The 24,238-nt window shown below is 43.8% G+C and overlaps 1 protein-coding gene across 2 annotated transcripts in view; it reads left to right on the top strand.

Moving 5' to 3' along the window:
* Positions 1–24,238, top strand: part of NELL1 (neural EGFL like 1) — a 932,419-nt gene that overhangs the window by 273,788 nt on the left and 634,393 nt on the right. For both annotated transcript variants that reach the window (XM_073658224.1, XM_073658225.1), the window contains exons 6-9: positions 3,522–3,594; positions 4,803–4,885; positions 14,262–14,396; positions 14,937–15,039. In XM_073658224.1, coding sequence (XP_073514325.1) covers positions 3,522–3,594; positions 4,803–4,885; positions 14,262–14,396; positions 14,937–15,039 — 394 coding nt within the window. The remainder of the gene's footprint in view (positions 1–3,521; positions 3,595–4,802; positions 4,886–14,261; positions 14,397–14,936; positions 15,040–24,238) is intronic.

Below are 24,238 nucleotides of genomic sequence, written 5' to 3'. Positions count from 1 at the left end.
TGTGGCACTGTTAGTAGAAATAAGCAGCCATTGTTTTGCATTCCGGGCAACCCCTTTAAATATTACAGGTTTTATATGCATCACAAGTCATCACGGTAGTGACAGATTTTGATGCCACAACTTCTGTGCCCCAGAGGAGCTAAATTTGTGAGGAACATTAGATTGTAAGCTCCTGAGCCCAGACTGATGAATGGTGACGATCCCTGTACATCTCTACGGCATATGTCGCCTTTATTACATATATTCTGCATGTGATCAGTGGCTCCGATTCGCCCTTTCCTTGATATCCATCTTCTCTCCCCTCACTATATATCTTCATGTTCCCTTCGGTAATTTTGCTTTCTAATATTTTCGGCTGCAGGATTTAATAACCCGACTATTGATCCTTCCATGAAATTACTTGTTATCTTCATAATTGTGATGGTTTATGTCATGAATTGCGCGGTCTCGTGATGCCCCGCGACCGCTTTGTTGCTTTGTATCTCAGCTTCTATTATGAAGGATACTTTATATCTCATCTTTAGATTGACGCCTTCCTTGATAAAGTTAGATTTTAAACAAATACAGCAATTTTTAACTTACAACCATCCACAGGCTCTCAGAGCATGCTGGGAGTTGTAGTTTTGCCACAGCTGGACAGCCATCGATAGATCAAATAATGATGGAAATAAATAACATCCAAACTGGTAGGAAGAAAAGAAATAGAACAAATATTTATTCCTCCTAATACCTAATGATTGATAAAGCCCTACCCTAGGTAACATATCTATTGTTTATTGGGTGGAATAAATATCTTTTTTTTTTACTTTTCATCTTCCTACCCATTTGGACGCTCTCTACTTATTTGCATCTGTGGAGTTTTAACAAATTGGATTCCTTCATTTGGGGACTTTTGCAACCTTCTCATGGAAGAGAGGAGCTGCTGACAATCACTGATCCAATAAATCAGAGGATTTCATAGAAGTCTAATTTCCTCCTTATATATGTTAGAGATTTCTGGCTGTTGTGAATGACAACACCTTTTCTGATTTGTGATATTAGTGAAAAGTTCTGCAACTTTCTAATTTTATTTCCTCGCCACTTTTACAATCCACGCCTGCTACCAGTGAATAGTTAGTTCATACTATGGGGAATTTGTCAGCTTTCTCCACCCCGTCTTCTTTGATTGACAGCTCTGTCTTTATAGAGTCAGATAAGGGTGGAGATAGATGATGAACAAGCAGGCTGGACTGGACTGTTTAACCATGTCAAAGGTGCACCTGTGCTTGGTTTGAACAGTTATTCTGTTTTGATAAACTCCCTTTGAAGCCCCTTCCTAGACTTTTAGGAGTTTTAGAATTAGAAAAAAATTCTAGTTTTGAAACAGCGCCTCTTTTGCCATAAGTTGTGTTTGGTATTGCCACTTAAACCCATTTAGAGGGTAGTTAGAGGGGACGTTTTCAGAATAAGCTGAGGATTGACTCCATTTTTAAGCATTGTTTAGCTTGTAGCATGCATTTTTCACCAGTTTTCCCCTCTGCAGGCTTTGTTTCTAGTTTGCAATTAATCCTGAGCTGGTGGGAGAATACTAGCTGCTATGATGTCTCCCATACACAGTACACAGGGGGAGATGGATTCCTCCTTAATCCTTTGGTAGCACACAGAAAAAAAGCAGAAGAGGCATGGAGTGCATTATTCAGCAGTACTGCGCTGAGTAACTGTGAATCCAGCACTGGGATAAACTAGCTATAATCTCTACTGATCTTCTATTCTCTTCTCCTCCCCACTCCCCAGAGACTTCAATTATGTTGTGTGACCTGACAGCTCATTGTGCTTGCGGTCTTTCTTGTGTTATTATTGTTATCTGTTATATTATTAAAAATGTAATAAAAACTAAAAAACACTCCTATCAAAGTTTTTATCCTCTTAATATATTGAAATCATCATATTATCATATTATATATCACTGATGTACTTACAATTGCTCGTGTTGCCTTTCTACCCAGCTAATTCTTCTCTGTCCTCTGCTCTATGTAGAAACAGGAAGTCCCTTGTCCCTTCATGAGTCATCCCCCTCTTCATTCCCTGGACCAGTTGCTCTTCTCTTTCTCCTATCAGGGACTTTTGCAGTGATGACTCATGCAGGGAAATTTGACCTCTTGTTTCTACATAGAGCTTAGAAGGATTCACCTCGTCAGTTTTTAATCATGTGATGTCATAGACCTAATGGAAAAGAGAAGCATTATCTGGGTAGAAAGGTAAAATGAGCAATTGTAAGTACACAGTGCTATAGAATATGATGACTGCACTATATTAAGAGGATAAAAACTTTGATGGGGGGAGGAGGAGGAGTGCTCCTTTAAAGGTGCAGTTTCTTGGGTAAGGCTCATAAGTAAAGAAAGCAGATTTCTCTAATAAGATATATTGCAAAGTTTCTTACATTTACTTGTACTATTGATTTATACAATGTTGAATGCAGTGTCGAGAGTGGCGTTGTTTCTGGTCTAAAACTGGTCAGCTCCATTAAATAAGGATTTGCTACAGTTGTATCCAGTCTAAACAATGAGCTAAACAGCTGGGATTCCAGACTGATACATTTTACCTGCACTGATACATTGTAACAAATGTATTTAGCTCTGAGGATTGTCTAGACTGTATACAATGATGGCAAACTCTCAGATATGAGATGTATTCCATCTGCATTGAATGTAACCAGTTCTGAAAATAGTGAGAAATTAAAGGGACCCTGTCAGCAAGACCCCCCCCCCCAATCCCCTCCAAGCTATTTATATGCACATGTAGATCTTTAAAAGACAAGACCCACAACAACTTTACATGACCAGTCTATTCCTCCATTACTGATAAATCAGAATTTGAATTTAATTGCAAATGAGGCTGAAGAGCTATGGTAGATCTGAAGCCTCTGTCACTCCAGCTCTATTCCCTGCCCAGCACCACTGCCTCCTGCTTGATTGATGGCTCCTTTGCCAGAAGTCACGCAGCATAGAGGCTTTCAGTCAGGAAGTAGAAGGGCTGGAAGGGGAGTAGAGCTGGAGTGACCGAGGCTTCAGATCTACTATAGCTCTTCAGCCTCATTTGCATATCAGTTCAGATGCTGATTTCTCAGGAATGGAAGAACGGTCTGGCCATGTTAAAGTATTGCTGGACTTGTCTTTGAAAGAGCTGCATGTACAAATAAATAGTTTGGGAGGTGAAATCCTGCGGACAGATTCCCTTTAAGCCACAAAGTATATTAGAAACCCCATCAATATTCAGTTCTGCTAGATATTCTTGTAAGACAAGACTATAAAGTGCTCCTCTGCTGCTCACAATTGGGGCCAGTTTGGGCATTATATAGAAAGCGGGGCCATTGGTTTGGTGCAGTTGCCCGGTTCCGCCCTCCATCTTTCCCGGCTCTGTCTATTACTTGACATGCAAACTCCACCGCTGCCGAAATCCTCGTTCTGAAGGCGGTTGAGCGATTGATCTGCATTACATGTGAATTTTGTCACTGACCGCAAATTCTCTGCTTCAATCCCCAGGGAGTGATTCAGGACGTGAAACTCATCTTTATGCCGAGCGGATACATAACACAGTGCCCAAACCTGAATCGCAGTAAGTGGAAACTATTCTTAACAGGCGTCGTAATGCCGGAGCATGAGCTTACAATGCCTAGTGATGGTGTATTAAAGGAGGCTTAAAGGGATAGTCCAGGATGGAGAACCCCACTATCCTTATAAAATCAATGTGGACCCCGACACCTGGCACCCCCACTCATCAGCTTTTACGTGTTCTCACGGCTGCCAGAACTACATTGTGTAGTGGCCATTCCCGGGACTGCAGCTCAGCTACTATTTAGTTAACAGGAACTGAAGTGCAGTACTGGAAATGGCCACTACAGAGTGTACGGCGCTGTGCAGTGCAAACACTGTCCACCCTGGTGCGCGGCTGATCGAGGGGGATGCCGACCCCTTTACTGGATACACAGATACAACAGAGCTGACGTAGAGAAGAAGAAAGATGACAGCATCTGCCGTAGTATGAAATATTAAAACATGACTTTTAATTGCGTTAATTAAAATATGTAAGAACAAAACATTTCAATAAAATCGGGGAGACAAAAAGAGGGGCGGAGGTGGGGTGTTAAAGGGGGACACAGATCTACGCGTTTCGGTCAGGAGTAAAAGCGTTCAGCTGGAAACGCGTAGACACGTTCTGCTATATCTGTGTATCCAGTAAAGGGGCCGGCACCCCCCTCGATCAGCCGCGCGCCAGGGTGGACAGTGTTTGCACTGCACAGCGCCGTACACTTAGTAGTGGTCATTCCCGGAACTGCAGTTCACTTTCTGTGCTGCAGTACCAAGAACGGCCACTACACAGGGCAAGGATACGTGTACACAGGGTAGTTCTTTTTTCCTTTTGATACAGCAGAGCTGAGTTTGCTTTTTTTAGGGATGGATTTATTTTCACCGGATTTCATGGCACAAAAATAACCAAGTGCCGATTTCAGCTCTGCCACATCTGTACAGTCATAGGCTCAGTATAGGATAATAAAGTAATATCTGGAGCAGGATGGCGAGGAGCGGAGACGCAGCCGCTTGTGCCCTGTGACTGGCGGGGCGGCAGCGTTACAATGATTAGATCCATTTGTTTCCCTTAGTAGCAGATGAAGTTGCGCTGCTCGTCCCCATATTGATGGAGATGTCGGTATTAGGACGTTGCCGCTTAATATCCTCATTTCCATGTAAATGGTCTCTGCTGTCTGGGTGCGTCAGGTCTGAGCCGAGGTTTTTACCCGCGTTCTCTTGTCTTGTCTTATGGAGCATGCCCGACCTGCAGCGACTTCCTCAGCCTCGTGCAAGGCATCATGGATTTACAGGAGCTGCTGGCAAAACTCACCGCCAAGGTAAGGGGGGACGGGGGGATTAATGAGGCAGGGGGGTGAGGGGAAGGTGACCGCTACCCGGGGACCCCCTGACTTGTATAAGTGGGGGGCAATGGTCAGTAATGTTACATAGGACATAAATATCTGATGTCTAAGTATGTAAACAGGTGAATATCGGTAATCAGCGAGCCCTCCATCATGTGTATCTAAGCCAAGTACTTCTCATCTGAGCCGATGCATCTGATCTCATCATTTGTGATATGGCACGGCCGAGCTTATATATCTAATCCAACCATGTGAGATGCATCTAAGATACTGTATCCAAGCCCATCACCTGTGATACTGTCTGCTGAGTGAGTGTATCTAAGCCAGGTACTCCTCATCTGAGCCAATGCATCTGATCTTATCATTTGTGATATGGCACGGCCGAGTTTATATATCTAATCCAACCATGTGAGATGCGTCTAAGATACTGTATCCAAGCCCGTCGCCTGTGATACTGTATGTTGATCTAGTGTATCTAAGCCAACGCTGTGTGATATGCTGAGCTACTCTATCTATTCCATCCATTTATGTCTGATGTGGTCTATGATAGTGTATCCAAGCCCATCACCTGTGATACTGTATATTGACGTAGTGTATCTAAGCCTATAATGTGTGATATGCCTATCAAGTGTGATGAAGTCTGCTGAGCTAATGTATCTAATCCAATCATGCCTGATGTTGTCTAAGATAGTGTATCCAAGCCCGACACCTGTGAGATGTTGATATAGTGTATCTAAGCCTATCATCTGTTACGTGGTCTGCTGAGCTAATGTATCTAATACAATCATGTCTGATGCGGTCTATGATGGCGTATCCAATCCTGTCCACTGTGATACCTTATGTTGATATAGTGTATCTAAGCCTATGATGTGTGATGTGCTGATCATGAGTAATGTCTGCTGAGCGAATGTATCTAATCCAATTGCGAATTATGCTGTCTGCTAAGATAGTATATCCAAGTCTCTGATGTGTGATACTGTCAGCTAGATTACTGTATCTGAGTTAATCATGGTATTTTCTAAGCTCGTGTATCTAAGCCTATCATATATGATACTGTCTGCTGAATAAGTGTATCCAAGCCTGTTACTTGTGACTTTTGGCTGAGTTAGTGAATCTGATCTCATCTTGTGTGATACTGCCTGCTCAGCCAAAGTATCTAATTCTATCATGTGTGCTACTGTCTGCTGAGTCAAAGTATCTAATTCTATCATGTGTGATACTGTCTGCTGAGTCAATTTATCTAATTCTATCATGTGTGATACTGTCTGCTGAGTCAAAGTATCTAATTCTATCATGTGTGATACTGTCTGCTGAGTCAAAGTATCTAATTCGATCATGTGTGATACTGTCTGCTGAGTCAATTTATCTAATTCTATCATGTGTGATACTGTCTGCTGAGTCAAAGTATCTAATCCTATCATGTGTGATACTGTCTGCTGAGCCGAAGTATCTAATTCTATCATGTGTGATACTGTCTGCTGAGTCAAAGTATCTAATTCGATCATGTGTGATACTGTCTGCTGAGTCAAGGTATCTAATTCGATCATGTGTGATACTGTCTGCTGAGTCAAAGTATCTAATTCTATCATGTGTGATACTGTCTGTTGAGTCAAAGTATCTAATTCTATCATGTGTGATACTGTGTCCTGAGCCAAAGTATCTAATACGATCATGTGTGATACTGTCTGCTGAGTCAAAGTATCTAATTCTATCATGTGTGATACTGTCTGCTGAGTCAAAGTATCTAATCCTATCATGTGTGATGCTGTCTGCTGAATAAGTGTATCCAAGCCTGTTACTTGTGACTGTCGGCTGAGCTAGTGAATCTGATCTCATCATGTGTGATACTGCCTGCTGAGCCAAAGTATCTAATCCTATCATGTGTGATACTGTCTGCTGAGCCAGAGTATCTAATCCTATCATGTGTGATGCTGTCTGCTGAATAAGTGTATCCAAGCCTGTTACTTGTGAAGGTCAATGAGTTGGTGAATCTGACCTCATCATGTGTGATACTGCCTGCTGAGCTGAAGTATCTAATCCAATCGTGTGTTACTGTCTGCTAAAATAATATCACAACTGACATGCTTGGATGCACTGTCTACTGATTTATTGTATCTAAAAAAAAATACCAAAAACCAGAAGGAAGCAGAGAGCGCGTAATCAATAAAACATTTTCTTTATTGAAGTACTCATGATAAAATATCAATTAAAAGAACAGGAGAAGCGACAAAGTGCCACACCACCAGCAATATACACATTCTGATATGTAAGAACATTTGAACAGGTGCAATATACCCAGGCCGATACAATGTCAGTAGCTCAATGCTTAGTATAACCCAAATAAATCTGTCAATTTAACATATAAAGGCAATAGTGCCAGTAGATGGGTAACACAAGGGTAACCTGAGGAACAATAAATACCTCTCCAAGAATATAATAAGGTAAACCTATAAAGAGACAGTATACAACCTGATTGGTGGGAAGTACTTTACCCCGACGCACGTTTCAAAACTTACTATATTCTTGGAGAGGTATTTATTGTTCCTCAGGTTACCCTTGTGTTACGTTATCCGCCATGTCTTGAATCAGTGCCGTCCTGCCTCGCACCCAGCGGGATTATGATGCTGATAATCCGGGGTTTATGGCGCTCAGGTTCTCTCCAGTACACAGATTCTGCGGGATCCGGCAGTGATATCTCAGCAGTGATATCTCACATTACCTTCATGTTTAATACCTCTGGTATTCTACAGTCAGACATTTACCGCTAATGTCACATCTTTCCGGCTCCGGGCGATTTGTCAGTAATTCCGTGTTTGCCTGGATTCAGTAATGATAATGGTTTCTATAAATTACCCAAAATTAACTCCTTCTGGCCAAGTTTCTTTTTTCAACTTTTCTTTTTTTAATCCCCACTAGGCCGAGAGCCAAAAAAACAGCAATTCTGATATTAATCTTCTTTGTTCATTTTGAGGCATAGATAATGCAATGTTTTAGGCGTTTGGTCTGCTACAGAAGTCACAGAAGAAAGTATGTTACATAGGTTGAAAAAAGACCTAGGTCCATAAAGTTCAACCTTCCTGCACCAATTGTTTGTTTTTTTATTTTTATTTTTTTTTAGGATTTTTTTATTTCTTTATTTTTTGCTTATTTGTTTTTAAATATAACAAATGGGAAACAGGTTTTTATTTTTATATTCTTTTTTTTTAATATAACAAGTTGGAAAAGTTTTTTATTTTTAGATTTTTTATGCGTTTTTTTTAAATATAACAAGGAAAACATTTTTTTTTAATTTTTATATATATATATATATTTTTTAAATATAACAAATGGGAAACATGCTTTTTTATTTTTATATTTTATTTGTTTTATTAGTTTAGTATGCTTATTTTTATTTTTTTATGACTATTTTTTTAAATATGACAAATGTGAAACATTTTTTTTTCCAGTTTTATATTTTTCGATTTGTTTTTTTATATATAACAAATGAGAATTACAGTGGGTACGGAAAGTATTCAGACCCCTTTAAATTTTTCACTCTTTGTTTCATTGCAGCCATTTGGTAAATTCTAAAAATTTCATTTTTTTTCTCATTAAAGTACACTCTGCACCCCATCTTGACTGAGAAAAACAGAAATGTAGAAATTTTTGCAAATTTATTAAAAAAGAAAAACTGAAATATCACATGGTCATTAGTATTCAGACCCTTTGCTCAGTATTGAGTAGAAGCCCCCTTTTGAGCTAGTACAGCCATGAGTCTTCTTGGGAATGATGCAACAAGTTTTTCACACCTGGATTTGGGGATCCTCTGGCATTCTTCCTTGCAGATCCTCTCCAGTTCCGTCAGGTTGGATGGTGAACGTTGGTGGACAGCCATCTTAAGGTCCCTCCAGAGATGCTCAATTGGGTTTAGGTCAGGGCTCTGGCTGGGCCAGTCAAGAATGGTCACAGAGTTGTTCTGAAGCCACTCCTTTGTTATTTTAGCTGTGTGCTTAGGGTCATTGTCTTGTTGGAAGATGAACCTTTGGCCAAGTCTGAGGTCCAGAGCACTCAGGAAGAGGTTTTCATCCAGGATATCTCTGCACTTGGCCGCATTCATGTTTCCTTCAATTGCAACCAGTCGTCCTGTCCCTGCAACTGAAAAACACCCCAATAGCATGATGCTGCCACCACCATGTTTCACTGTTGGGATTGTATTGGGCAGGTGATGAGCGGTGCCTGGTTTTCTCCACACATACCACTTAGAATCATCACCAAATGTTCTATCTTTGTCTCATCAGACCAGAGAATCTTCTTTCTCATAGTCTGGGAGTCCTTCATGTGTTTTTGAGCAAACTCTATGTGGGCTTTCCTATGTCTTGCACTGAGGAGAGGCTTCCGTCGGGCCACTCTGCCATAAAGGCCTGACTGGTGGAGGGCTGCGGTGATAGTTGACTTTGTGGAACTTTCTCCCATCTCTCTACTGCATCTCTGGAGCTCAGCCACAGTGATCTTGGGGTTCTTCTTTACCTCTCTCACCAAGGCTCTTCTCCCATGATTGCTCAGTTTAGTTGGACGGCCAGGTCTAGGAAAACTTCTACATTTCTGTTTTTTTCAGTCAAGATGGGGTGCAGAGTGTACTTTAATGAGAAAAAAAATGAACTTTAGAATTTACCAAATGGCTGCAATGAAACAAAGCGTGAAAAATTTAAAGGCGTCTGAATACTTTCCGTACCCACTGTATGTTTTTTTTCTTCAACTTTAAACCCCCTAGTCACTACTTGATATACTATACCACAGGCTGGACATCATAGGAGGCTGTGCTTTGGATTACATACTGCAGTATAGAAGTACTGTGGTATATAGTACAGGCGATGAAACGATCCCAGATTCAAGTCCCCTATATTAACTAAAAATAACAAAATTGTAAAGTAAAAAAAGTTTTAAAAATTAATAAAACAAAATTGGGATCATTCAAAACTACAAATCGTCCTGCATAAAAAAAATAATGTGTCTTGGAAGAAGGGGGGGGGGGGGGATAAAGCGTAAAAATGAGAATTGGGAAATTTGGAGACAGGTTAATGTTTGGAGTTTTATGTGTTTAACATTTTCATTCTTTTTTTTTTTTTTACTAATAAGTCCCATTTGACTACATGAACATGCAATAGTTTGAGCGCTTGTTCTTCTGTATTGTAGCGTGTGGTCCTATCAGCGTTATCCTATTAAAGGGTTAAGTGGGGGTCGGAGTTGTCTCTGATCCCGGCTATTGCAGATGGAGTGAGTTTAGAGAAAGTTATACAGAAAATATTGTATCATTTTTGCAGATGCCGACTCCTCCTTCTGTAATTTGGGCTATAGAAATCTGTATCTAGATATGTACTGTAGTAAATAACTGATGAAGAGCGCCACCTCACAAAAAACTGTGAGAATGTGAAATTGAATATTTAAAATTAATTTCCCCAATTTAATAACTTTGTTTTTAAGTTCAAAACTTTTTTTTTCTTACTTCTGTATAATGGTTAAAGCTCTGATTTTCTAATTCATAACTACAAATTCTCTGCATACACATACAGCTAAATGATCAAATTCTGTCAGTCTGCAGCCACCACTAGGGGGAGCTTAGGAACATCCTGAATACTATTAATACATTGAGCTCAATAAAAACATAGTATGCAAGCAGATCGCTCTATAGTAGTTAGTGCAGGAAGGAAGAACTGTATAGCATAAAACTAATGTAAAATCGGGTTTTCACTTTATTAATAGTTTTTACATTTTTTTGCTTTATTGGTAACCTGCAGTACCATTTTTCACCACTACTGTCGGCATAACCAATAATGTCCATAAATACTAATGAAACAGCACCCCCCATGCTCTAATCATCTTGCCTACTTACAATGCAATTCTTCAAAAATTGCTAAAATTTGCAGGATTTTTTTTTTGTCTTGGGAAATGCAAGGGTAATTGCCAGTTCTGGAAATATCTTGAAGGTTAGGCAATTTGATGAGTTTGATTATAATCTGCTGCATTCGGGAAGCCTAATGTCATATTAAGGACGCGTTGGTGATGACCGCTGCGTCTCTTCATTCAGATCGTGCCTTATTGTCGGGGAACGTTCTTTCTCTGTATTGATCCTTCCCTCATTCTTCCTAATTTATCCATGGCTTGAAGTGGCATTTCATATTTGTGTCCTAGTGATATGGGAGGTATTGACAAATTAATCATTTATCAATACTGGGTTCCTGCCTGCAATTATGTATATAAATGTTTCTATTCTACAATGAGAAACTTCATTTATTCTGCAGACAGAGATTTCAGGATAACCCGCCGGCCCCCGCCGCTGGCCGCATTTTAATTTAGAATGAATCTCTTGGCTGAAACACCAGATCATGTTCCGATATCGATCTGCGGCTGATAAGTGATGGAGAAGATAAACGTCCCCGGCCGGAGGGGGAACGTATTAGCATGCAGCTGCTTCATACAGAAATGACTGCGGCTGTCTTATATGCAGAGACTACTCACTGCATGTTTTATATCAATTCCCTATAAAATGTAAATAAGGAAATCCTATAAGTAAATAGTGTAGAAATTACACAATCCAGGATGGACTCCAATATCCAAACGACATTTTGTATCCACTTTTCATTAGAAAACTAGAGTACTGTGAGCAATAATTAAGAGCAAAGTCATCTTCCACATCATCTTTGGTTAACTCATGTTTACCCCCTTCAATCTAGGTTATTCACTCTCTCCTGTGTAAGGTGTTCCCCCTTCCTATTTAAGTTATTCACCTTCCGCTATGGATTGTGTTTACTACTCCACTGTGGGTTATTTGCCCCAAACGATGGAACATGTCTGCAAACTTCTCTCTTGTTAAGCTCTTGTCATGGTTTGGCCCTCTGTCACTGGGTCGTGGTGGCTTTCCACCTGTCACTGGGCCGTGGTGGCTCGCCTCTAGGTTATGACCATGATTTGTATCCCTCTCTGAATCCCACTATGTCTGCCCCGTGCGGCTTCCCGCTCGTTCTGTCTCTCCCCCCGTGTGGCTCCCGCTTGCTGTCTCTCCCACCCCCCATGTGGCTCCCGCTTGATCTGTATCTTCCCCCCTGTGTGGCTCCCACTCACTCTGTCTCCCCCCCCCCCCCCCCCGTGTGGCTCCCGCTCGCTCTGTCTCTTCCCCCCGTGTGGCTCCCGCTCTCTCTGTCTCCACCCCACCCCCCGTGTGGCTCCCGCTCGCTCTGTCTCTCCCCCCCCCCCGTTTGGCGCTCGCTCTGTCTCCCCCCCCCCCCATGTGTGGCTCCCTCTCGCTCTGTCTCTCCCCCCGTGTGGCTCCTGCTCGCTCTGTCTCTCCCCCCGTGTGGCTCCTGCTCGCTCTGTCTCTCCCCCCGTGTGGCTCCAGCTCGCTCTGTCTCTCCCCCCGTGTGGCTCCAGCTCGCTCTGTCTCTCCCCCCGTGTGGCTCCCGCTCGCTCTGTCTCTCCCCCCGTGTGGCTCCAGCTCGCTCTGTCTCTCCCCCCGTGTGGCTCCCGCTCGCTCTGTCTCTCCCCCCGTGTGGCTCCCGCTCGCTCTGTCTCTCCCCCCGTGTGGCTCCCGCTCGCTCTGTCTCTCCCCCCGTGTGGCTCCCGCTCGCTCTGTCTCTCCCCCCGTGTGGCTCCCGCTCGCTCTGTCTCTCCCCCCTTGTGGCTCCCGCTCGCTCTGTCTCTCCCCCCGTGTGGCTCCCGCTCGCTCTGTCTCTCCCCCCGTGTGGCTCCCGCTCGCTCTGTCTCTCCCCCCGTGTGGCTCCCGCTCGCTCTGTCTCTCCCCCCGTGTGGCTCCCGCTCGCTCTGTCTCTCCCCCCGTGTGGCTCCCTCTTTGTCTCTCTCCCTAGCCCTGCGTGGCTCCCGCTCGGTCTCTCTCCCTAGCCCTGCGTGGCTCCTGCTCGGTCTCTCTCCCTAGCCCTGCGTGGCTCCCGCTCGGTCTCTCTCCCTAGCCCTGCGTGGCTCCCGCTCGGTCTCTCTCCCTAGCCCTGCGTGGCTCCCGCTCGGTCTCTCTCCCTAGCCCTGCGTGGCTCCCGCTCGGTCTCTCTCCCTAGCCCTGCGTGGCTCCCGCTCGGTCTCTCTCCCTAGCCCTGCGTGGCTCCCGCTCGGTCTCTCTCCCTAGCCCTGCGTGGCTCCCGCTCGGTCTCTCTCCCTAGCCCTGCGTGGCTCCCGCTCGGTCTCTCTCCCTAGCCCTGCGTGGCTCCCGCTCGGTCTCTCTCCCTAGCCCTGCGTGGCTCCCGCTCGGTCTCTCTCCCTAGCCCTGCGTGGCTCCCGCTCGGTCTCTCTCCCTAGCCCTGCGTGGCTCCCGCTCGGTCTCTCTCCCTAGCCCTGCGTGGCTCCCGCTCGGTCTCTCTCCCTAGCCCTGCGTGGCTCCCGCTCGGTCTCTCTCCCTAGCCTTGCGTGGCTCCCGCTCGGTCTCTCTCCCTAGCCCTGCGTGGCTCCCGCTCGGTCTCTCTCCCTAGCCCTGCGTGGCTCCCGCTCGGTCTCTCTCCCTAGCCCTGCGTGGCTCCCGCTCGGTCTCTCTCCCTAGCCCTGCGTGGCTCCCGCTCGGTCTCTCTCCCTAGCCCTGTGTGGCTCCCGCTCGGTCTCTCTCCCTAGCCCTGCGTGGCTCCCGCTCGGTCTCTCTCCCTAGCCCTGCGTGGCTCCCGCTCGGTCTCTCTCCCTAGCCCTGCGTGGCTCCCGCTCGGTCTCTCTCCCTAGCCCTGCGTGGCTCCCGCTCGGTCTCTCTCCCTAGCCCTGCGTGGCTCCCGCTCGGTCTCTCTCCCTAGCCCTGCGTGGCTCCCGCTCGGTCTCTCTCCCTAGCTTTGCGTGGCTCCCGCTCGGTCTCTCTCCCTAGCCCTGCGTGGCTCCCTCTCGGTCTCTCTCCCTAGCCCTGCGTGGCTCCCGCTCGGTCTCTCTCCCTAGCCCTGCGTGGCTCCCGCTCGGTCTCTCTCCCTAGCCCTGCGTGGCTCCCGCTCGGTCTCTCTCCCTAGCCCCGCGTGGCTCCCGCTCGGTCTCTCTCCCTAGCCCCGCGTGGCTCCCGCTCGGTCTCTCTCCCTAGCCCCGCGTGGCTCCCGCTCTGTCTCCCCTCGTCCTGGTCTTGGTTTGTACTAGGTTGTTAGATAAAATATAATCCAATGTTTCTGCATTCAGATATTTTTGCTCCATCTCCAGTTGTCTGTGTTTGCTATAGATTAATCCTTCACCCTACTCTGTATACTATAACTTGCAAAAATAAAATAAAATTCAGTACCCACTAACAGCTGCACTTTGCTTTGATTTGTGGACAATCGATGCACCTTATTCTATAATGTGTGTGTGTATATATATATATATATATATATATATATATATATATATATAATATGTATATGTGTCTTTACAGCTGAACTATGCAGAGACGAGACTGAGCCAGCTGGAGAATTGTCATTGTGAGAAGACTTGTCAGGTTCAAGGTGTGATCTACAGGGACCGGGACTCCTGGGTAGATGACGACCACTGCAGGAACTGTACATGTAAGGTGAGGTGACCTGTGCCTCCTATTGCCTTTTTTTCGGGGTGACTGAACTCCTCGTGCTGAGAGATTCCACATTCTCTAACATTCTGCAAGTGCTGAGGGAAATTACAATCCATTATGTGCTGCACAGCGTTCCCTCCCCCGAAATGTGTTGTAGCATTTGTAATAATTATATCCTTGAGAAATAGAGAATTTCCAGGAATTCAGCTTATCGACTGGTGTTTGGCAGCCCCGCTGAATCCTTCTATAAAGAAAATGAACATTACTGAAGGATTCAGCGATGAATTATAATAGAGGGAAACAATTGGTAACAGCGCAGTCTACACATGTGGATCGTCAAAAGCCTGGAAAATAAAGGGATTTCTGGAAGAAGGGAACGGTGTATCTATATAGAAGTGCAACATTATAATATCTATGTGGGGCACTTATAGGAAGCTATTAGATGGTAGACCACCTAACTGACAGCAAAGTCTTCCTATGACCAGTGCTGCCCCCTGTCGTTCAAAAATTGTTTCTATAATCTGGCCTTTCTATTGTTTCTAGAATGGTGCCATTGAATGCCGACATATGTTGTGTCCCCCTGTCAATTGCTCTCCAGAATATTTACCCATCCGTGTTCCAGGTCAATGTTGCAAGATCTGCCGACGTAAGTCATCTAATTTTCAATTTGGTCTTTTTTTTCTTGAATTTTCTTATTTATATCATTGTGCATAAATGATAGTATTATAGTAGTTATTCTTGTACATATAGGGCAGTATTATAGTAGTTATTCTTGTACATAGGGGGCAGTATTATAGTAGTTATTCTTGTACATAGGGGGCAGTATTATAGTAGTTATTCTTGTACATAGGGGGCAGTATTATAGTAGTTATATTCTTGTACATGGGGGCAGTATTATAGTAGTTATATTCTTGTATATAGGAGCAGTATTATAGTAGTTATATTCTTGTATATAGGAGCAGTATTATAGTAGATATATTCTTGTACATAGGGGGCAGTATTATAGTAGTTATATTCTTGTACATAGGGGGCAGTATTATAGTAGTTATATTCTTGTATATAGGGGCAGTATTATAGTAGTTATATTCTTGTATATAGGATCAGTATTATAGTAGTTATATTCTTGTACATAGGGGGCAGTATTATAGTAGTTATATTCTTGTACATAGGGGGCAGTATTATAGTAGTTATATTCTTGTACATAGGGGCAGTATTATAGTAGTTATATTCTTGTACATAGGAGCAGTATTATAGTAGTTATATTCTTCTACATAGGGTCAGTATTATAGTAGTTATATTCTTGTACATAGGGGCAGCATTATAGTAGTTATATTCTTCTACATAGGAGGCAGTATTATAGTAGTTATATTCTTCTACATAGGGGTCAGTATTATAGCCGTTATATTCTTGTACATAGGAGCAGTATTATAGTAGTTATATTCTTGTACATAGGAGCAGTATTATAGTAGTTATATTGTTGTACATAGGGGCAGTATTATAGTAGTTATATTCTATACATAGGGGCAGTATTATAGTAGTTATATTCTGTACATAGGGGCAGTATTATAGTAGTTATATTCTGTACATAGGGGCAGTATTATAGTAGTTATATTCTTGTACATAGGGGGCAGAATTATAGTAGTTATATTCTTGTATATAGGGGGCAGTATTATAGTAGTTATATTCAGTACATTGGAGCAGTATTATAGTAGTTATATTCTTGTATATAGGGGGCAGTATTACAGTAGTTATATTCTTGTACATAGGGGGCAGAATTATAGTAGTTATATTCTTGTACATAGGAGCAGTATTATAGTAGTTATATTCTTATACATAGGGGCAGTATTATAGTAGTTATATTCTTGTACATAGTGGGCAGTATTATAGTAGATATATTCTTGTACATAGGAGCAGTATTATAGTAGTTATATTCTTGTACATAGGGGCAGTATTATAGTAGTTATATTCTTGTATATAGGGGGCAGTATTATAGTAGATATATTCTTGTACATAGGAGCAGTATTATAGTAGTTATATTCTTGTACATAGGGGCAGTATTATAGTAGTTATATTCTTGTATATAGGGGCAGTATTGTAGTAGTTATATTCTTGTACATAGGGGTAGTATTATAGTAGTTATATTCTTATACATAGGGGCAGTATTATAGTAGTTATATTCTTGTACATAGGGGGCAGTATTATAGTAGTTATATTCTTGTAAATAGGGGGCAGTATTATAGTAGTTATATTCTTATACATAGGAGCAGTATAATAGTAGTTATATTCTTTTACATAGGGGGCAGTATTATAGTAGTTATATTCTTGTACATAGGGGGCAGTATTATAGTAGTTATATTCTTGTACATAGGAGCAGTATTATAGTAGTTATATTCTTGTACATAGGAGCAGTATTGTAGTAGTTATATTCTGTACATAGGGGCAGTATTATAGTAGTTATATTCTTGTACATAGGAGCAGTATTATAGTAGTTATATTCTGTACATAGGTGCAGTATTATAGTAGTTATATTGTACATAGGGGCAGTATTATAGTAGTTATATTCTGTACATAGGGGGCAGCATTATAGTAGTTATATTCTTGTACATAGGGGGCAGTATTATAGTAGTTATATTCTTGTACATAGGGGCAGTATTATAGTAGTTATATTCTTGTACATAGGAGCAGTATTATAGTAGTTATGTTCTTGTACGTAGGAGCAGTATTATAGTAGTTATATTCTTGTACATAGGGGGCAGTATTATAGTAGTTATATTCTTGTACATAGGAGCAGTATTATAGTAGTTATATTCTTGTACATAGAGGCAGTATTATAGTAGTTATATTCTTGTACATAGGGGGCAGTATTATAGTAGTTATATTCTTGTACACAGGGGGCAGTATTATAGTAGTTATATTCTTGTACATAGGGGCAGTATTATATTAGTTATATTCTTGTACATAGGGAGCAGTATTATAGTAGTTATATTCTTGTACATAGGAGCATTATTATAGTAGTTATATTCTTGTACATAGGAGCAGTATTATAGTAGTTATATTCTTGTACATAGGGGCAGTATTATAGTAGTTATATTCTTGTACATAGGAGCAGTATTATAGTAGTTATATTCTTGTACATAGGGGCAGTATTATAGTAGTTATATTCTTGTACATAGGGGCAGTATTATAGTAGTTATATTCTTGTACATAGGAGCATTATTATAGTAGTTATATTCTTGTACATAGGAGCAGTATTATAGTAGTTATATTCTTGTACATAGGAGCAGTATTATAGTAGTTTTATTCTTGTACATAGGAGCAGTATTATAGTAGTTATATTCTTTTTCATAGGGTGCAGTATTATAGTAGTTATATTCTTGTACATAGGGGGCAGTATTATAGTAGTTACTGTATATTCGTGTACACGGGGCTGTATTATAGTAGTTATATTCTTGTACATAGGGAGCAGTATTATAGTAGTTATATTCTTGTACTTAGGGAGCAGTATTGTAGTAGTTATATTCGTGTACACAGGGGGCAGTATTATAGTAGTTATATTCGTGTATGCAGCATTATTCTGTTTCTTTTCTGTAGTAATAGCGGTGACTTGAGTTTTCCTTTGTGTAGAGCAGTGTTTCCCAAAATCCAGTCCTCACGGACCCCATCAGCTCATGTTTTCAGGATTGTCTTAGCATTGGCCAGGTGGTGGAAGTATCATCAAGGCATCAGTAATTCTCTTAGCTGTGTAGCACTATGGAAATCCTGAAAACATGACCTGTGGGGGGCCGTGAGGATTGTAGTTTGGGAAACACTGGTGTAGAGGTTTCCGCTCTTCCTGTAGTCTCTGCCTGTCTATGTGGTTTGGCATTAGATGGAGGATATGTTTTCCATGCTTCAGTCAATGTTCTCTCTTCGGGGTCTTTCCTGGATAGCATTATGCCTGTTTGATCATTCATCATCTGGAGTTTTATGCTTCACAGGCTGGATTGTGTGTCGGACATTGTGATCTTTCCCAAAGGACTTCAGAAACATGATTACATGTTGTAGATTTTATAGTCCGCCATCCTTCCTTATGTAATGTAGAGGATTAGATGTTGTAGTCTCTGCAGTCAGGACGGTTTATGGTGTTTTTTTTCTGCTGATCGTCAGTTCTGGACTCGGGGACCTTGGAAAACTGTGTGTAGATTATGGTATAACTTCATCCATATTGGTATCAACCTTCATTCAGGAGCAATGGAAAACTGAGAAATCCGACTTTCCCGAAAGCTAAATAGAATATAATCCTTACTGACGTGATAGAAGAGGTCAATGCAAAATATCTTCTGGGGATCTTCTGATTTTAGGAAATATCAATAACTATCTCTAATACATGTCTTCTGTAATATTTGATATTATTTTCCTGTGAGATATTTCTGGTCTTATATTTTTATCTCGCTTCTTGCATTTTTTTTTTACCTATATCATTTTTTTTTTTTCCTCCGGTGAATATCTGCTCTCTCAGCAACATTTAATTTCCCGTGACATTCCCACATGAATGAACCAGCAAATAAAATGATCCTGTAATTGTATAAATGTATCGCAGACCTCGAGATATAATAATAGGGTTTTTTTATGATCTGTGAAAATTAAAGCGCCAATAATTTAAGTAAGTTGTTTTAAAAAATATCATCTGAAATTGGAGAGAATATTACGGTCTGATGAGCGATTATGTATGAGGCTGGGAGAGCACGATCCTTAAAGGGGTTGTCTATAATCCAGATGCATTATTCCAGTAGGGTATTGGAGGGCTGCCGGAATGAATGCCTCCGGTGATGGGTGCCATCGGGGACACCATAGAGCCATACTTGGGGGTAGGGCAACTCATTGAAGCTGGCTATACCTCCCTACTAATAGAATAAAAATATAATGAGGAGGATTCCTCATTTTGCACACCCTTCTATTACCCACAGTATAGAGTCCCTCATCCATCCAGGTGTATTACAGGTGGGCCATAAATGAGTGCCAGCAAAGCTGAATTTTTGGGAATAGACACCTCGTAGTTGCTTACTTCCTCCGCTCCCTCTCATTGGTTGCTTGATATAAGGGGTGAAGTAGAAAATCCAGTCTTCGTAGGTGATTTGAATAGAAGAAAAAAACTATTTAAAATAAAAATGACAATTAAAAAGAACACGTAAAATAAATTTGTATATGATAAAGGGATCTGACATTTTTGCAAATGTTTGCAGTATTTAAAGGGTTTGTTTTTCCCCTTTAAAACTAATAACACCTTTTCTCCCTTCCAGTGCTGATGCCATTCCAGCGGTGTCTGCACTCGCTCTCCCGGGGCTCACATGACATTTTTATGTCAGGTTAGCCCTGCGGACAATCATCGCTGCCGTCACTGACCCCACCTTCCGACAAATCGAACATCAAGAGGAAGTCAGGGAGCAGCCACAGCCCAGATGATTTCCTGTTGAAGTTTGATACATCCGAAGATGGGGCCAGCGAAGCCGGCGCTGATTGGGCTCAGGGCTAGTCTGACATGTCATGTGAGCCCCGGGAGGTTGTTATGTCTCAGTGCTCCCCTGACTTTTATGAGTTGGGTTGCTGGTCTGGATCCCTTAATGGAGTCACTTTGCACAGGCCGTAAACGTTTATGATGGGAGTACACCTTTTATGCCAATCCTGACCAGACCTCATACAAACCAAGGAGGAGAAGCTGCTGTCATCTTAATGGGATTGTGTAGCAATAAGCGAAACCCGGAGACCTGCATTTATGATATAATTTGTATAAGGAGCGTGGCTCATATCCTGACAAATCTGCTGATGGATAATCTCTGGGAGATGGATGTATATTACAAGTGACGGCTACTGAGTGGCACATTGTCATCCATACCTGATAATTGTACTGAACTGACAGTGGTAGGAATATTGTAAAATAAGGTGGCCTTAAGTGGAGATATACAGTTGTGCTCAAAACTTTACATACCCCGGCAGAATTTTTCCTTTCTTGCCTTTGTTTCAGAGAATATGAATGATAACAAAAAAACTCTTTCTCCACTCATGGATATTGGTTGGGTGAAGCCATTTATTGTCAAACTACTGTGTTTTCTCTTTTTAAATCTTAATGACAACCAAAAACATCCAAATGACCCCGATCAAAAGTTCACATACCCTGGAGATTTTGGCCTGATAACATGCACAGAATTTGACACAAATGAGTTTGAATGGCTACTAAAGGCAACATCCTCACCTGTGACCTATTTGCTTGTAATCAGTGTGTGTGCATAAAAGCTGAGTGATTTTCTGGGATGCAGACAGATTCTTGCATCTTTCATCCAGCCACTGACGTTTCTGGTTTGTGAGTCATGGGGAAAACCATAGAATTGTCAACAGATCTACGGGAAAAGGTAGTTGAACTGTATAACACAGAAAAGGGATACAAAAAGATATCCAAGGAATTGATAATGCCAGTCAGCAGCGTTCAAACTGTGATTAAGGCTATGTGCCCACGTTGCGGAAATGAAGCGGAAAATTTGCGCTTCATTTCCGCATGTCGTTTCCCAGAAAAACGCATGCGGAATTTCGCAAGCGTTTATCGCGCGTTTTTCACGCGTTTTCGACATGCGGAATTGCCTTGCGTTTTTTATTGCATTGCAAAGGCAATTCCGCATGCGGAAACGCAAAATTAATGGACATGCTGCGGATTTTTGAACGCAGCGTTTACGCTGCGGAAAAATCCGCATCATGGGCACAGCACATGCGGATTTCCATTGGGGAACATTGCTGCCCTTCTACCATGCGTTTTTAGTGCGTTTCCGCAGCTGCAAAAACGCCGCTGTAACGGGTCTGGGAGGCGGAACCTCTGAGCTACTATACAAGGGGGCGGCCCTTGTAAGGTAGCGGGCGGCAGTCTCTGGATGAACGGACAGGGAGATACGGCAAGTGATCAGGGCAGTCTCTGGGTAAAGGGTAGGTACGACCTGTGATGGCAGAGCCTCCGGGTAGGCTAGCAGGCAGATGGTAGATGTGTGCTCCCAGGTGAGCAAGCGAGAGTCTCTGGAATAACAGGTGGTCACGGCACGTGACGGCGGAACCTCCGGGCTGGCAAGCAGGCAGGTAACGGAGAAGCGCTCCCAGGTGAGCGGGCAAGAGTCTCTGAAGTAGCTGATGGTCACAGCACGTGACAACGGAGCCTCCGGGCTGGCAAGCAGGCAGGTAACGGAGAAGCGCTCCCAGGTGAGCGGACAAGAATCTGAAGTAGCTGATGGTCACAGCACGTGACAACGGAGCCTCCGGGCTGGCAAGCAGGCAGGTAACGGAGAAGCGCTCCCAGGTGAGCGGACAAGAATCTGAAGTAGCTGATGGTCACAGCACGTGACAACGGAGCCTCCGGGCTGGCAAGCAGGCAGGTAACGGAGAAGCGCTCCCAGGTGAGCGGGCAAGCTGGTCCATAGACAGACTGACCGGAGTTGTAAGGCAGACCGTCGGACCTCAGGAAAGTAGGCAGGTAGCTGATGTGCGCTCCCAGGTGAGCGGGCAGGCTGGTCCTTTAGACAGACTGACAGAAGTAGTAAGGCAGACCGTCGGACCTCAGACTGGCAGACAGGTAACAAGTATTCAGGCAGGAATCAGGCAGGTAACTGGCAGGAAACTGGCAGGTAACTGGCAGGAAATTGGCAACGGGACCTGAGGGCTGAAGCACAGGTGAGACACAGGTGCAAACAACATTGCTCGGGCACCTCCATTTTGGAGGAGGTGCCTTATATATGATGAAGTCCTCCGGCCATTGGCCGGGGACTCCTTAGGACGGCGCGCGCGACCCCTTTAAGAGGAGGGGAGCGCGCGCGCCCTAAGCACAGGGGCCGGGAAGGAGCGCGCGCTGAGAGCAGAGCGGGAGGAGGACGCCGGGAAGGAGCGCGCGCTGACAGCAGAGCGGGGAGAGGACGCCGGGCACGGAGCAGAGCGGTGAGGGGAGCAGCGTCCCTGCCTAGCAGAGGGCAGGGACGCCAGCGCTACAGTACCCCCCCCTTTAGGCCCCCCCTTTTTTAGGCCAGACAGAAATTTAGCTAGGATGAGAGGGGCATGGATGTTCTCCCGGGGCTCCCACGTTCTCTCCTCAGGACCAAACCCCTTCCAATCTACCAGAAAAAAGGTCTTTCCTCTTACCCTTTTGGTAGCAAGAATGTTCTCTACCTCAAACTCGTCCTCAGCAGAAACCGGAGCAGGAGGCGTACCTGTAGACTTGGAAAAAGAGTTAAGTACCACAGGTTTGAGGAGAGATACATGGAAGGAGTTAGGGATCCGTAAGTTGACCGGGAGTTTCAATTTATAGGCCACCGGGTTGATCTGACTGATGACCTCCAGAGGACCGATGAACCGAGGCCCTAACTTATAGGAAGGGATCTTGAGCCGGACATATTTGGACGAGAGCCAGACTTTATCCCCAGGATGGAATTGAGGAGGGTCCAGACGTTTTTTGTCAGCGTGTCTTTTCATACGCTCGGAAGACTGAAGGAGTGCGGATCGGGTATTCTCCCAAATGGAGGAAAATTTGCTAACGAGAGATTCCGCAGCCGGGTTGTCCACCGAGGTGGAGACAGGAAAAGGAATCCGAGGATGCTGACCAAAGACTACAAAAAACGGGGATTTGGAGGAGGATTCGCTCTCGTGATTATTGTAAGAGAACTCGGCCCATGGTAGGAGATCCACCCAGTCAGAATGGTGGGCATTAACGAAGTGCCGGAGGTAACTGGTCAGGTTCTGATTGATCCGCTCCACTTGACCATTGGACTGTGGGTGGTAAGCGGAAGAGAAGTCCAGGGAGACGTCTAGTAGTTTACAAGTGGCTCTCCAGAAGCGTGAGGTGAACTGTACCCCACGATCCGACACGATGTGTAGGGGCAGGCCATGAAAACGGAAAATGTGACGAATAAAGTCTCTAGCTAGCTCGGGTGCAGACGGGAGGCCTGGCAGGGGAACGAAATGAGCCATCTTGGAGAAGCGGTCAGCGACCACCCAAATGACCGTACAACCGGCAGAGAGTGGGAGGTCAGTTATGAAGTCCATTGCAATATGCTGCCAGGGGGCAGCAGGTACTGGGAGCGGAAGGAGGCGACCGGCTGGCAGATGTCTCGGAACCTTGTTGCGGGTGCAGGACACACAGGCAGAAACAAAGTCTATTACATCCTTGTGCAGGGTAGGCCACCAGTAGTGCCGGGAAATAAGCTGGAGGGTCTTCTTCTGACCAGCGTGGCCAGCCAGTTTAGACGAGTGACCCCAGTGAAGGATCTTCTCCCGATCAGGTACTGATACGAACGTCTTTCCGGGAGGAAGACTATTTAGACTCACGGGAGCCACCTGCATTACTCTGGCGGGATCGATGATGTGTTTCGGATCTTCCTCGAGATCAGATACCAGAAAGGATCGAGACAAGGCGTCCGCCTTGACGTTTTTGTCAGCCGGGCGAAAATTAAGGACAAAATCAAAACGAGCAAAAAACAAGGACCACCGGGCTTGGCGCGGGTTAAGTCTCTGGGCATGCTGGAGATAAGCCAAGTTCTTGTGGTCAGTGTAAATTATTACCGGGTGAAGAGCCCCCTCAAGCAGGTAACGCCACTCCTCCAATGCCAGTTTGATGGCCAATAACTCTCGATCTCCTATGGAATAATTGCGCTCTGAGGAGGAGAAGAGTTTAGAGAAGAAGCCGCAAGTTACCATCCTCCCGGAAGAAGATTTTTGAGTAAGTACCGCTCCAGCTCCAGAGGAGGAGGCGTCCACTTCCAGGAAGAACTGCTTGTTGCCGTCCGGGCGATGCAGCACCGGGGCGGAAGAGAAGGCCTGTTTTAAGGAAAGAAAGGCTTCTTCTG

This window comes from Phyllobates terribilis, unplaced genomic scaffold, assembly GCF_046119375.1.
Source record: "Phyllobates terribilis strain yellow unplaced genomic scaffold, ASM4611937v1 Scaffold_13__5_contigs__length_258822181, whole genome shotgun sequence".
NCBI classification, from domain to species: Eukaryota; Metazoa; Chordata; class Amphibia; order Anura; family Dendrobatidae; genus Phyllobates; species Phyllobates terribilis.
This window is presented reverse-complemented; position numbering and strand designations above follow the sequence as displayed.